The 15829-nt window shown below is 36.6% G+C and overlaps 1 protein-coding gene across 1 annotated transcript in view; it reads right to left on the bottom strand.

The window, feature by feature from the left end:
- Positions 1 to 11236, bottom strand: part of LOC148951860 (mitochondrial ornithine transporter 1-like) — a 47967-nt gene extending 36731 nt beyond the window's left edge. The window contains exon 1 of the mRNA XM_089088750.1: positions 11104 to 11236. Within this exon, the coding sequence (XP_088944876.1) occupies positions 11104 to 11215 (112 nt within the window). The 5' untranslated portion in view covers positions 11216 to 11236. The remainder of the gene's footprint in view (positions 1 to 11103) is intronic.
- Between the last annotated feature and the right edge of the window lie 4593 nt (positions 11237 to 15829).

The raw sequence follows: 15829 nt of genomic DNA on the forward strand, positions 1-15829 counted from the left end.
ACCACTTGTAAATTGGTTGGGAACTTCAAGCTTTGTCAGTTTTCTGCATGAGAATTCAAATATTAGACTGTAAGTAAAATTTCAGACAAGATTTGATTGTTTAGTCAAAATTTTTAACAAACAGTAGTTTTGTTGCATAAGTTCTTAATATTCAAGGAATATTTATGAGGATGTTGAAAGAAATCAAAACAAACTATGAGCATGTAGATTTTAAAAAAGGTGACAAAGCAATATCTTAAGAACAGCCAACATTTTTAAGTCAGACCTTTAAGGGTAAGTTGTGCCACATTTTGAACTAGCCAGAAGGTACTATGTGTATATTATTAATATTACAGTTACTGTAACTAATGATGCAAAGGGTATTACCTTAAAAATTACCTTAAATCACTTTTCAGCATTAAGGACAAGTCCTGTGAACACTGGTCACTGATGGTGATAGCTCAACTCGTTAGGTGCATCAAATACTCTGAGCCAAGATTTCCTGCACCAGTCTTTGTCAACTGCAGACTTGAAGGCTTCAACACTGGGAGACAGAACAGCATTCTGGCTAAGGGAATTCCATAGGCTGGTTATGCAATTTGAAAAGAATTTGTTCTGCAGCCTGCCTGGTGTTAGCATGTTTTTAGAAAGCCTCAAGGGGTGGCCTCTAGTACTTGCTGAACTGACTATCTGAAACAGGTTCGGAATCACACTCTGGTTACATACTAACTTGTACGTCATTAATATATCTCCTTGCCTAGGTCTATATGTGAGAGATGGTAATTTGAGCTTATGTAATTGAGTAGGATATGGAATATGTTGAAATCCCTTTATGCATTTAGTTGCATGTTGCTGTACTGATTCCAGAATTTATATATTACCTTATTAACTGGAGTAGCAATACACATTCCGAATTCTAATTTTAGTCTGATCTGGCCCTTTAAGAGCTTGATGATCACAACTGGAGATCTGCTACAGAATGTTCTTTTTATTAAACCAAGAGTTTGGTGGGAACTGGCTACTACAGACTGTGCATGAAAATCAAACTTGAGTATATCATCAACCAAGACTCCCAGATCTTTTTCACCATAATTGCATGTATTTTGCTGTTTTGAACCATCACCGAATTCCAGAAAATACTGGCACAGAGGGTTATTTGCTCAAAAATGAATGACTGCATTTCTGGATATTAAATTCAAGCCACCAGGATTGTGCTCACTTTTAGAATGCATCAAGCCTGGATGGCTATGACACTTGCAGGTCATGGACAGGATCAATTATTTTGGAATCATCTGCATACAAGCAAATTTTATTCTCTGTGATTGAATGCACATCACTGATGAAAATACTAAATAAAGTTGGACACAAAACCATTCCTTGGGGCATTCCACTTTCTACATCTGTAAATTCCAAGAAGAAGATTGATCCATTGTCTCCAAATGCCCTTACCACCTGCTTTCTATTGGTAAGAACTTGCATTATCCATTTGACAACATCATCATTGGTGCACATTGCACAGAGTTTCGTCTTCTGTGGCAAACTTTATCAAATATTTTGGATAGATCCAGTAATATCATGTCAATAGGAGATCCCTCATCCATAAGATTTGAGACATACTTGTATGTATCAATGAGGCTAGTGTCAACTGAATGATTGGGACAAAATCCATGTCGATTAGGTGATAGTAGATTATTAGTATTTGAATGAACCATAATGGCTGAACTGACTATGCCTTTGAGTAGTTTCACAGTTACTAATTGTTTGATAGTTGTTAGCTTCATCTCTATTACCCCCTTTGTGTACAGACATGACGTAATCATCCTTCCAATCTTGCAGAATATATTTAGTACTCAAGCCTTTGGAAAAGTAGAGTAAGAGGATGCAACAACACTGCATATGACTTGTTAAGGAGCTGAAGGACGGGGTACTTTGCCTGGTCCTGTAGATTTATTTGGGTTAATCTACTTGAATCGGGTTTCTACATCAGTTTTGGTAATATTAATGGGCGCCATACCATTTAAAATCTCATACCTTGGGAGATCTGGAATTGGAGCATTATTAGGGACAGTAAATACCAGGATCAACTGCTTATTCAATGTATTGGCAATCTCCCAAGGGTCACAGATTTTCATACTATCTAGTAGAAGTTGGGTAACAGAATGCCTACCAGGTTACCAGATGATGCATACCTCCAAAATTCCTTGGGGTTAGATTCCATTGTGGCTGCTACTGATTCTTCATATTTTTTGGTGGTATTTCTAGCAAGACTTCTCAGTAGGTTACTCACCTGTTTATATTTAATGTAATAGTCCACCTGGTTGTGATTCTTTATATACAGCCAGAAGTATTTCTTTTTTCTGTTCCTGGCCTTTTTAATTTCTTCTGTAATATATGGGAGGGTTTTCAGTTTCCTTTTCCAATTTACAGAAGAGTGATTTTCAATAGCTCCCAATAAAGGTGAAACTTTTAGGGAGCATTTAGGGGAGTTTCAATTAAACAAAAACTATATGCATGCAGGTTTTCAAAAGGGCATGTAAGCAACAGCAAAGGCAGCACTGCTCTATAATAATGAGCAATATCATTGAAACTTTTAAAGGAGCTAATTCAATTGGAAATTAAAAGATCTAGTGCCTTTTTTAAGAGTAAAAAGTGATTGGAGGGCAAGGAGCCCTCTCCCCAAGCCCATTCGTTTTCCAGCCATGTTCAATCAAAAATTTTCTATTTTGTTCCACATAGTAGAACATTCCAGAAACTATGTCTCTAGTTTGCTGTAAAAATGCAATTTGCCCACTATGGTTTAAAACTAAATGCTGTTTCAAAACTAAATCAAAAAGCGCAGTGTATATGGTTGCCAATAATACACCTCAGCAATATCTCAAGAACAACTTGGGGTATTAGGTTGAAACTTTCAGAGCTACTGCTATTGCTACTTCTGCTCTTGCAATTTAGATAAATCAAAAGAGTGTAAGTGCATCTAGGTTGTCAAAGACCATAAATAAAATTTTTTTGGAACGGTATTAAGTTTTTTTTTCCAGGTCAACTTGAGGAGATATAAAACTAAATTAAACTTAATACCCAAACCCATTCTTGAGATATGCTCTTTTGACAATGGGCATGCACATAGTCCCTAATGATTTAGTTCAAATTTCCCCTCAATATTGTAAATGTAGTGGTAGTGGTAGCAGTGGAAATGGTGGTAGTTGTGGCAATAATAGTAGCATGCAAATATTGACTTTTTGGTCAATTGATGATCTCCCTTATCATTTCCTGAAAGTTCTAAATTAATATACTCGGCCATTCCATTATTAAATTAAGATCCATAATCAAGATGGATCTTAGTTTGCTCCAAAGTGCAAATTAAGGTAATTAATTAAAGAAATTCCTGAGACAAACCCTTTTGACAATTCATATAGACATAACATGTTTTGATTTAGTTCACACTCCCCTCACCATTCTCTGAAAGGCTCACCTGAATGCTATTTGTCTTTCTGGAAATTAAAGGTCAGACCTGCATACATTTGTCAATAACATGTACCATATGTAAACAATGAATAAATTGCCTAAATTACAGCCCTTGCCCCAAGGGCTATGGGGATTGACATCCCCAAATGTATAATTACTGGACCTGTTTAAGTATGCCATTCATGTTTCTACTAGCACAGAGGGAGGGGGAGGCAGGGTATCATGGGCCTTGCCAGGAAATTCTTGGGGGATGGTTGGTAACAAATATTGCCAGAAGCTTTGTTTTCACTGATTTTTAATGGTAATTTTATTATTTTCCTGTACAAAATTATTTAATGTATTTAAATTGGTTAAATGTATTTAAAAAAACACATACAATGTATTTAAAGATCAGTGAACACTACCGAGGTCATGATGGCTTCAGCCATGTAGAAGACAAAGTCATGCAGAACTTCATTTACATGAACAATAATACCTATTGCTATCCACCCTAATCTCTTTAGTAAAATTATTATTAAGAAATTATTTAACAAAGCTGCTCTTCATCAAAAATTTTTACAAAAAAATCAAATCTTTTCCAAAATTTTATTTATAATCTAATATTTGAATTCTCAAGCAGCAAAATGAAAAAGTGAGAAGCTATCAACCAATTTACAAGTATTGGTACATACACTTTGACACCAATAAATAACTGTTAATTTCCCTTCCAATGAATATCTTGAATTATCCAGGGGGAATATAGGTGGGAATTTTCCAGGGGGAATATATTGGGGGGGGGGATATGCTGGCTCCTGTTTGACAATTGTGGCATTAGGCTCATGTTACAGAAGTGGTGATCAACATTTAAGATTCCATTACAATGTTGAATCCTTAGGATGCTTTTGTAAACAGCACTGGTCAAAGACTTCTATATCATAGAGATGAAGTGCATTCAGTGGTCAAGTTTCAACTGCATGGAAGGGAACAGATCTAACAGCAGCCTTATAGGCACAAGTTTTGGTCTTCATACTAATCTCTCATCAGTTCCACAAATGGCAGAAAATCTGAGAAAAGACAGCTTGGGCTTTGTTGATTCTGTTTTAAACATCAAGGTCACAGCATCATAGCTTCCATGAAAGTCTATTAGTGAGCCAAGATAAGTAAAGCTACTGAGTTTTTCCAATTTTTGTCTATAAAGCACAAGCTGATAATCCAACTGCATATTTAGGTGAAGGACTTTAAGTTTGGTCATGTTGATCTTCATACCCAGTAGCTAAGATATTTTATTTAGCATTACTTTGGCTGTAGCTGGGTCAGCAGCAAGAGGATCAATGTTATCTGCATAGTCTAGGTCTGTAATATTAATGCCCAATCCCATAATCACAGACAAAAGAAGAAAATTACAACTGATAACCAACTCAAGCCTAAAAAAACAGATATTATCACAAGGAGGTTATTCTTTCTGCATGCTAAGAAGTAATATTTTTTTGTTCAATGTGTTTCCTTCTGGGGGGGGGGGCAGTGGCTCTACTCAATTAGTTTGTTGATGTTCTCTCTACATAATTAGGGGAAGTTGTGTCTCTGCTTTTATAGGGTCAAATTTTTAGGGGTTGGTTTGAATTTGAAGGTGAAGTGGAATTATCTCTAAACTTACTGAATTTAAATAGGCTAGGTATAGTCCTGTCATCTAGGCCTGGCTTATGCAACTTTCTAGCCTAAGCCCTTGAAATAAAGAAATGGTATAATAGTAGATTGATGAACCTCAACCAAGAAGTAATTTTTATATCTATTTTCAGATGCCAAGGTTCATGGAAGCCTGAAAGTACCATAAATATAGAGGCAATTAAATTACTCACCAAGCTAAGACATAAGATATATCTTTGGAGTTAAAATTACATCTTTAATCCAAAATTAGCATTCATTTGCATTGTAAATAAAGTGTAACCCCATCCCCCTAATGTCCAAATATTTACCCTGAATAGCCTAACCTATATATTTGCACAGATGATTTCAGAGACCACACTGACTTTCCATGAAAATAAATAAAAGTTCAAATAGCTATAAAATCCTTTTAATAGACAGTGTTTCACAAACAGTGATAGAAATTCACAAAAAATACCAGATATTTCGGTCACATAGGCAGTGACCATCATTAGTAGCAAAACAGTAGTTTTACTACTGATGACGGTCACTGCATATGTGACCAAAATATCTGGTATTTTTTTGTGAATTTCTATCACTGTTTGTGAAACACTGTCTATTAAAAGGATTTTATCCCTATTTGAACTTTTATCTATATATTTGCACATAAAGGGGTTTGGGGGTGAAGTTCATTTCTGAGGCAAATGAATTTACATTTAGATTCAGGATTCAAGTCTGACTCTAAAGATATGTCTATTTCTTAGCTAGGTCAGTTATTTAAACTCCTCCATAGGTAAATTTTTCACAGTTCATATTATTGACTTACAAATAAAGTGAACATACCACATGGTGCCTTTTTTATGCTCTTTACAAACATAATAATTACTTTTATTGAAAATTCAAACTTAAGGCCTTTTTGAGCTCTTGAAAATCACCAAAATAATTCCTTGATGCCAAATGTTCAAGAATGTGTTTTCAACAAAATATTGAAAAAATATTATAGCCAATGGAAGAAGGTTTAGCCACGGAAAAGTGGTACAGTCGTCGTTACTGTTTTTGGTGCTTTCTTGACATAGTATTAACATGGGGGATTAGCCTCTCTTGTTTAATCTCCCTGGTTTCTGTTCTGCCAGTAGATTTCGGATATCTTCTACCATAAAAATGTCCACTTCATTGCAGAAAGAAGGCTAAACAAATCGTTTGATGACTAGTATTTTTGGCCTAGAATATCCTTATCATAATGGACATTTAAATTGCAGGTATTCTTGGCTTGAAAATAAAAGAATGCTTTTGTCTAGATAGCCTAGCCAAATTGTTCAAAATATACTGACGACCAAATAACTACAATTCCAAGTTTTGTATATGCCCTGCCCCCCAGCTTTCAGAGTAAGGGCTATAACTTATGTGAACTGCTCATTGTTATTATATAAGGTATTAAGGGCCTCTAATTTAGCTTAAGGTAATAAAGGAAAATTTTAAGGAAATGTTGAGATGGATATAAAACACAATCAAAACAGTCTATGTGCTTGTTGGCTGTGAAAAGGGAATTTCAGCAATATCTAAGGAGCAACTAAGGATATTAAATTGATATTTTAAGGTGTGTTGTGATGTTGAAAAAAGACTTTAGGTGAACCAGATCCCCCCTGCTCTTTATAGTTGCCCTCTCAGGGCTGCCACCAAGTCTTGACCATAAAAATAGTAACTTTAGGTACTTTTGAAGTAAAAAAAAGTGACCAAATAGTAACCAAAAGTAAAAAAAGTGACCATATTTAGGGACCCACAAATAACAATGACTGATCAAGATCGTCAGCTTTGGCACCATTACAAGTTAGTTTCAGAAAACTAGACACTGAATTCAGGTCTAGATGATCATCATTAGCTTTTTTTTCTCAGATACATTGACTTTATTCATATACAAGGATACAATGAAAAAAAGGAAAGAACACAAAATAAAAGCTGAAAATTGCAAAGTACTGACTTTAGAAATCACTGCCTTCAAATCACTTCTTTTTCTTGGGGAGGAGTGACAAAATCAAGCTTGCCTGCCTTTTCAACACTTTCTGCTGTATGCACTCGTTTTTCTTGGCAGTTTCTCTTTCTTCACTTAGCCTTTTTATTGCTGCTTCAACCATTGCCTGGGCAATCCCAATTTCCACAAGGTCTTTCACTTTTGTCACCTTCTATAGTTTTTCATTAGCTTGCTTGATCAGCTTATCAGTAACTTTTCTTTGTTCAGTGTGATTCAATTTTATGTCTTTGAGATTTTCTTCCAATGCTCCAATCTACTTCTTTTTGATTGCTATCAGCTGCTTAAGTTTCTCTTCTTCCTCCTTTTGATGTGATTCCATTTCATCTTTTTTCCTACACTCATTTTTGAGATGGGCTTCGTAACTCTGACTTGAAGCCCAGCCAAGATCAAGCAGCTCTCACATAACTGGCAAACATTCAGGTTGGTTTACATATATCTTCATACCATCACAAATTACTATGCTTGCATTTAGCATCTTCAAACCAATGCAGGTTTTATCCTCATTTAAAATACAACCTGACTTTGAGAAGGTTCTCTCAACATCAGCATTGCTGTGTGACAGGGACAAACTTGCCTATACTACCCCAGAGATCTGGGGGTACTTTGGGTTACCTTGACTGTCTTTCAGGTCAAAAAAATACTTCCAAAATTCTTCAACACTATGTGTGGCAATTGTCAGCTCAGGCTCAAGCTGTAGTAGCGCCCACTCATCTTTGACTCTGTCACAGTTTACAGTGAAAGGCATCACTTGACAGATCTTCAACAAGTCAGAGAAACTTCTGGGAAGCTTACAATTTTCAAAGCAAAGGCAACAAAAATATTTCAAGACAGATCCAGGTGGAGGCATCTTTTGCAAATATGCTTGAATGCAGAAACGTAGGCTTCTTTGACCTTGGTATGAAACTGAGCATGTTCTAACTCTGATAGATTTGCAAGGCATTCTCCAACTCCTTGGCCACACTCTATGTTTTCTAAGGAAAGAAAGTTATCAAACATGTCTAAATCTGCAACCCTGATGCTCCGTCTCCTTTGAATATCTGCTAGAACCATGGATGCCCATAAGGGGGGCAGGGGGGCTTTGGCCACCCCCCTGGCTGAATGATGCTGCCTTATTTTTCTATTTTTGTTCAGAGATTTCTATTATATAGCATTAAAAGTGCCAATTAGAGAAGGTTTACCCCCCTCCCTGGAATTCAGCTTATGGGCCCCCATGGCTAGAACATCAGGTTTCAAGCACCTACTCAGCAGGATAAGCAGAAGCCTGCTCATTTCTTCATATAGAACATGGACCAGAGGATCCTCCCACTGGAACATTCCAGTGAAGCCAGCAAACAGGTCAGCCAGTGAGACAACAAACAAAACCAGAGCTTTTGTTGCAGGTGATTTTAGCAACAAAACTATTTCAGTATATCCACTGGACTTCATTAACTGTTTCTCTTTTGATGGAATGTCCTTCAAAAAGAACTCAGTCAGTCTATCCCACTGCTTGAGGAGCCTCCTTGCTGCTTCTCCAAGAGTAAGCCACTGGGAGGTAACATGTTTCACAAAACAATGAACCAAAAGCCCAAGGGAACATTGTATCTTTGTGTATTCCTCTGCACGTAGGGGCTACCCATGAAAAAAGTAGTACACACAAATTACAAGGTCAGAAAGAGCCTGTCTGTGAACTTCTAAGCCTTTCAAAAAAGCATTGTGAATCATATGAATATTACAGGTGCCAACATCAATGAGGCCTCTGTCACTATGTAGCAACTTAACCTCTTCATTAAAAAGTTGCCAAACTTTCTTGTTGACATTTGGACTGTTACAGCCCAACATCAGAAGATTAGCTGATGGTAAATCAGCATTAGCCAAGGACTGTTGCAAATGTGCTAGCAGATCTTCTGCTGTGGCTCTTCCAACAAAGAAAGTCTCCAAGTGACAGCAGGAAACTTTTTCTGCCAACTCAGACCAATATTATATTGTGACATTCAGTTCTTTCACACCTTTGGCATTTGTTGTTTCATCATATAGTAATGTAAAAAAGGAAGAGCCAATGTCTTCAAGGAGCCTTTTTCTAAAATAGAAATACAATTCTTCTGTTATTATATAACCAAGCTTGGTTTGCCCAAGACTGAAGTCTTTAGCAGCAGGATCTCCAAACATTGCTCTAAAAACATCACCAAAACCATCACACAAAGCTGCTGACATATCTGATACCATATTCTTTAGAGCCCAAATCAGTTCTGCCTTTAACAATGCATCTCTCTTTGCAATCATTTGCAGTTCAATTTGGTGATCCTTTCTGGAAGCAAGAGTCAAATGTTCACAGGCAGCAGATCTTGGCTGAAGAATTAGCTGCAAGGGATTCAGCAAAGCTTTCACATTTTCTACGTGCTTTGCTCCTTGGGAATGTTGTAGTATCTTTGCCACCCTTTAACACAACTGAAAGTCTGACAACAAACTTTACAAAAAACCTCTTCATCACTCTTTGTGGATGCACACCAGTCACCCATGCATTATCCCAGGTTGTCAACTTTTTTTAACCAAGTGGATTTGAACTTACACTTCCCCATTGCTAGAACCTTCAACACTGAATAACATTAAAATCTGCAAAAAAAACAACATTAATATCTAACAGTGCTACAAAGTGGATCTTACCATGGCCTTCATCAGCATGCCATTGAAATAGCCAAAACTGTGTCCCGGACATTCTTAAGATAAGGAATAGCATGGTTGCAACTGTGAAATGATCAGGTGAAACACAAATCATGTTTTTGTTACACTACATATGTGTAGTTGTGTTTACATGTGTGTCAGATGTTTATCTGACAAAACCATTTTATTACAAGTTTTTGTATGTTTAAGCATTATTTGAAAACAGAATGAAAAAAAAAGTCCAAGCGCCATAGAATAAAACAAAATAATCTTGAACATGACCAACCACTATGCATTATGAGGGAAATGCAGTTCATAGGCCTGATGTGCTTTTCATGGTTCCTCTTCAAAAAAGTGACTTTTAGGAACTTTTCAACAAAATAGTGACTTTTAGGGAAATAATGACCTTGGTGGCAGCCCTGCCCTCTCTGCCAAACAGTGACAGAAATCTTGAAATTGTCATTTCACCATAATTTTGAAATTGTCATTTTGTCAAAAACGCAATGTTGAAAATCCAGCATCAAGGGAGAGAAAACTGCATAATATTGCCAAATTTAATTATTGAGCTTTCATTTATCCAACTTAATTGTGGAAAGTGCTTGTAGATTATATAACATTAAAAATTGATTTATAATGAACCAGTAAGTTTAGAATAGATATTTAAACCTTTTTACACCCAAATAGGCTACTAGAAATATTTTAGTCATTTTCAAGAGCTCAAACTACTACTACTACTACTAACAACTCACCACAGCACCAAGCCGCCTGAGGTCAACACAGCTATGCACCCTCCTCCTCCACCCCAATCTATTCAAAGCCTCCCTTTTTACACCCACCCATGAAGTTCTCATTTCCTTTAAATCTTTCTTTATGACATCCTCCCACCCCAGATGGGGACAACCTGCTTTCTTTTTAGCCCTAGATGGTTGGCCTAAAGAGCAATCTCTGGCAATCTGTCATCCTTCATCCGCACAACGTGCCCTAACCACCTCAACCTTTCTTTCATTATAGCCCTAGAGAGCAGTATTGAACCACATTTTTTGTACAACCTATTGTTTGAAATACAGTCAGTCAGCTGGGTGCCCAGAACAATCCTTAAGCAATTTCTCTGGAAAACATCTAGTAAATCTTCATCTGCTTTTTGGAGCACCCATGCTTCAAGAGCTCAAAAAAGGGCTTAAATTTAAATTTCTGATAGAAGCAATTATTATATTTGTAAAGAGCATAAACAAGGCATCGAGTGATATGTTAACTTTATTCATAAATCAATGTTATGAACTGGGAAAAATTTACCCCTCCATATTTACTAAAAGCGCACCTTAACATGGAAGGCACCCTTCTCAGATAATAGCCTGTTATATTTAAAATTAAACTACCTAGAGATCCAGCAATGAAATCAACTAATGTCTCTCTTCCTTTATTCCGAACCACCCCGTCTGGGCATTTCGGCTCTGTTACTGCAATAATGTGCTCAATAGTATTTTCCATTCCTGACAAAATAGTAGCAGGTTTTCGGATTTTTAAATTTTATCGACTTTCTCGGGCGGTTGCCAAGTCATTGGCGGCGTCACGATGATGATTGATATTTTTTCACTAAAATCTGCTCCAGGTCACCAAATAAAACTAAATAGACCCCGCCCATCAGTAATTTGTATTCCTTGTTTGTAAAACAATTAGTTATTTTTAATCCTAATCGAGAGTTGAATATTGAATGTAAAATAGGCCAGGCATAATAATTCGTAGTCAAATGGGAAGTTGATAGAATTTTGTGCATAGAATATTGCAATTACAATTTTTAGATTAACGTGTAAAAATATATTTTCTCATGGATTTGTTTGATATTTCTTACTCAGAAAGATAATTAAATATTTTTATATTTGTAGTGCAAACAACACAACTTGGCTCATTTCTTCCCCCTGATGTTATGCTTTCTCCTTATTATGCTTTTATTTTTCCTTAGCTTTCTAATAGCTACGTTTTTTATTGCAGTTCTGGAGGACGGTCTACATTTCCACCATTTACAGCAGCCTTTTCACAGACAAGCTCAGGTAGGTACTCATCTTCTTTGGACAGTTCTCCTCTCAGGTTTACTTTACCTAAGCGATCATCAACATCAGTTCAGAGTTCTTCTGTTCATCAATCTATTCTACTGTGGAACTTTATTCCTTCTAATGTCCCTCTCCACGAAAGCAGTTTCTCGACGGGTCTTTCCGTAATTTTAGTCCAGTAAATTTTCTCCCTCCATCGTTTATTTTTCTTTTTTTATTTCTGGAATTCTATCCCAAATGATCCATCCCTCCTCTTCTTTTGAAATTATTTTCAGGAATCTTCCTAGCTGTTAAAGTTCTCGGCTTTATTTTATTTGTTTCGTGTTCTAATGTCAACTTGGTCTTTCCTGTTTTCTCTAATTTCTTGGCTTCAGTTTATCACTATTATTATTATCACTATTAAATGTTTTTTTTTGTTCTTTTTGTATTCTAGTGTATATTTTCCTTTATCTTTATTTTGTATACATTTTGTGATTTAGCGTATTGCTTGTGGTTCTTTCAGTATTTTTTTTTATTTTTTTGTGTGGCTCACCACAAGCTAAGCTTCTTGGACTGAATACCCGTTTCACGTTTGTAATAATGCTTTAGTATGAATAAAATGATTAACTGGTTGATAAAAAAAATGAGTTTGTTAGCGTACCTCAACGAACATCTTCTGGTATTAGCCACCTTGCGAATAACGTTTTGACTGAACTAAAAGGATCTTTATTCATTAGGGTAAATACCAAATTTTTCTAGATTATCATTTATAGAACTTTAAATTAGGGGCTCTGTGTTATACCTATCCTATTTTGTAAATAAGAAGTTTGGTGAAGGGGGGGCTATTTGATAAGCATAATAAGGTAAATTTAGAGTTTATCTTACATTGTTTAGCTTTGTAGTATTGGTACAAGGTGAAGACACTACTCAATATGTAGATTCCTTGAATTTATTTGATTGAAGGTCAACTTTTGTCTTCAAGTGTCTTGTGAACTAATGAATCAATCGACAAATAGCACTTGGACTCGCATGAATCAGGGACCATGTGGCTTCAAAGTTGGATGCGTGATAACTCAGATGTCCTCACATGTTTTCCTCCATAGCGTTGAGTTTCTAGAGGAAAGACGGGTTTGACTTCTTTACAAAGGGCAAAACAAGAGAAGTGTAGGGTCCTGTTGCTTTTCCTCGTAGTCTAAGAATATGATGCTTGGCGGGTCCCGCTAAAGCTCTTTCGACAGGATCCTCCCTTCATTTGGCTCTTTAGCCCTTCTTGTTTTAAAACTTATTTTATAAAATATTGAGACTTTACAAGAAGTCAGTTATTTCTTTGAAAATCCATCTCTCTTCTAAGACTGGGAGGTCTGTTTCTAGCAATAGCTAGAAATCTTCATGAACTCTCAATTTCCTGGTAGTCTTGGTAAGCTTGGAGGAGATTGTTGTTGGCTTCGGGTACTTGAACAGGAGATGCCGAATAGTTTCAACCGTTGATAAGCGTTGGTTACAGAACGGGCTTGGGTGCTTGTTCTGCAAGCATTTTCTCCTCCGGAGAATGGCTTGACTCTTAATTGAAAATAGGGCTAATCAGTTGCTCTTTGTGCTACTTCTTTCCGCATAATATTTGCAGACTAATGAGTGGCCTGTTGGTCCTCGGGCCTTATGTTTTTTTTTATATTTCAGCAAGCATTTTTCCCTTATGTTCACCAACTTTAATTGACGAATCTTCTATTTTAAAAGTTGGAATTGTTTCAAGTTGGTCCTGCTTGCCAACCATTCTGTTATGCCAGTCTACAACTTTATGGGCTTTTGCTTCTTGTTTTTTCATTTCTACAACATTTCTCAGAGCCCCAGTTCTGATGAAATGGTTTCTTGCTTCTTTTTCTTTTCCTTTGCAGCATTTTTTGTATTATCTTATTCCGTGTGAGTTACTATTCCACCATACCTTTTGTTTTCTAAGGTAGAATCTTAAAGGTGGATTTGATGATTTTCTTGGTATTGCTTTCTTTACTGCATCTAAAATTATATTAGTCAAGGCTTGGGCCCTATTAAATGGACCAGGTAGCCTCTCTAATTCTGGACAGTGTGATTCCAATAGAAACCTTAGGAAAACTGTCCAGGCGGTTCTGTGATGTTGGAGTTTATATGCTACATAGTTGGGGTACATGAAATATGGAGGTCAGAAGGACACAAATGTCTGTTTGCAACTCTGAGATCAGCTTGAACTTCTTTTTGGTAAAAAAAAACTCAGGTGGGGCTATTTGAAGATCTATTGTAACAAATCTTGTTTATTTTCTGGCTGTAATGCGTTTTCAGACCATGTAATGTAATAACCATCAATTTTAGATCTAGAAATACGAAAAGTACTCCCCCAGGTGGGAGAGAGCTCTCATCTTCTAACTTCCGAACTACAATTCTAATTGCTTTCATTTCCATAATCTTATTTCCACCTTTTCATCTATTCAAATATTCTGCCAAAGACTACTACCTACTAATACTGCTGAGATGCCTTATTGGGAATTAGCATTAACACAGTGCATTTTTATTTAATCTTAAGGCAACATTTATTTTTTAACATAATGGGCAAATGGGAAGGTGGGCGTTGGAGGGGGATTAGTTTCCCTCTAATCACTTTTGACTATTAAAAAGGGCATCAGCCCTTTCTATTTTCAATCGAATGAGCCCTTTTCGAGGTTCCTACGACAACTCCTTTGATACGAAATGCCCTGGGCATAAATAACCTAAACAAAAAAATGCCCTAAACAAAAAAAAAAAAAGTATTATACCCAAATCGATCTCTACTATAAAAATGTCAAGCCTTCCAATCACTTTCTACTATTAAAAAGGGCACTAAGCCTTTCGATTTCCAATCGAATGAGTCCTTTTTGAGTTTCTACGACAAAGCTTTCTAAAAACACCTTATATGCCCCCTGGGCATAAATAACAACCCTTACCCTAAGGGCTGTTATTTCAATATTTTCAAATTTTGATTGGTTATTTCAAAATTTTGATTGGATATGTTTGGGGAAATGGTGGACGTGGGAGGGGCGTTAGTCGATCTCCATTCACTTTCAACTATTAAAAATGGCACTAGCCCTTTCAATTTCTGTGGGAGGAGGGGTTGTCATCCTTAAACACCTAATTTCCAAAACTTTCAAATACGTTGAATAAAATGGCTATCTATCAATTTTCTACGACAAAGATTTCAATAAAAACCTTATATGCCCCCAGGGCATAACTTATAACCCTTGCCCTGAAGACTGTGGGGAGAGTGTCCTGCTCAAAGGTATAATTTCCTGAACATTAAACTGCGTGGAAGGAAATGGCTATCTCAAAATTTTTATTGGATGTGTTTGGGGAAATGGTGGGCGTGGAAGGGGTGTTAGTTGCCTTCCAATCACTTTTGACTATTAAAAAGGGCACTAGTTATTTCAATTTCTAATCGAATGAGCCTTTTTTGAAGTTTCTACGACAACGCCTTCTACAAAAACCTTATATGTCCCCAGGGCATTAGCCCTTCAATTTCCAATCAAATGAGCTCTTTTGAAGTTTTTTACGACAACACTTTCAATAAAAACCCTATATGCCCCCAGGGCATAACTTACAACCCTTGCCCCGAGGGCTGGGGGGATGGTTGAAAATTTTGATTGGATGTGTTTGGAGGATCGGTGGGCGTGAGAGGGAGTTTAGTTACCCTCTAATCACTTTCGACTGTTAAAAAGAGCACTAGCCCTCTTAATTTCCAAATGAATGAGTCCCTTTTGAAGTTTACGACAACTCTATCTATAAAAGAGTTATATGCCCCCAGGGTGTAACGTACAGCCTTTGCCCTGGAGGCTCTGCGGGTTTGTCATCCTTAAATACATAATTTCCAGAACTTTCAACTACGTTGAACAAAATGGCTATCTCTAAAATTTGATTGAATTTTTTTTGGTAAATGGTGGGCGTGAGAGAGGGGTTAATTACTTTCCACTCACCCTTCGACTATTAAAAAGCGCAATTTCAATCAAATGAGCCCTTTTTGAAATTTCTACAACAACTTTCTATATAAACCTTATATGCCCCCAGGGCATAACTTACA

Source organism: Artemia sp. Qi Xiang Cuo, chromosome 5 (genome assembly GCF_049724085.1).
Source record: "Artemia sp. Qi Xiang Cuo chromosome 5, ASM4972408v1, whole genome shotgun sequence".
In the NCBI taxonomy this organism is placed as follows: domain Eukaryota; kingdom Metazoa; phylum Arthropoda; class Branchiopoda; order Anostraca; family Artemiidae; genus Artemia; species Artemia sp. Qi Xiang Cuo.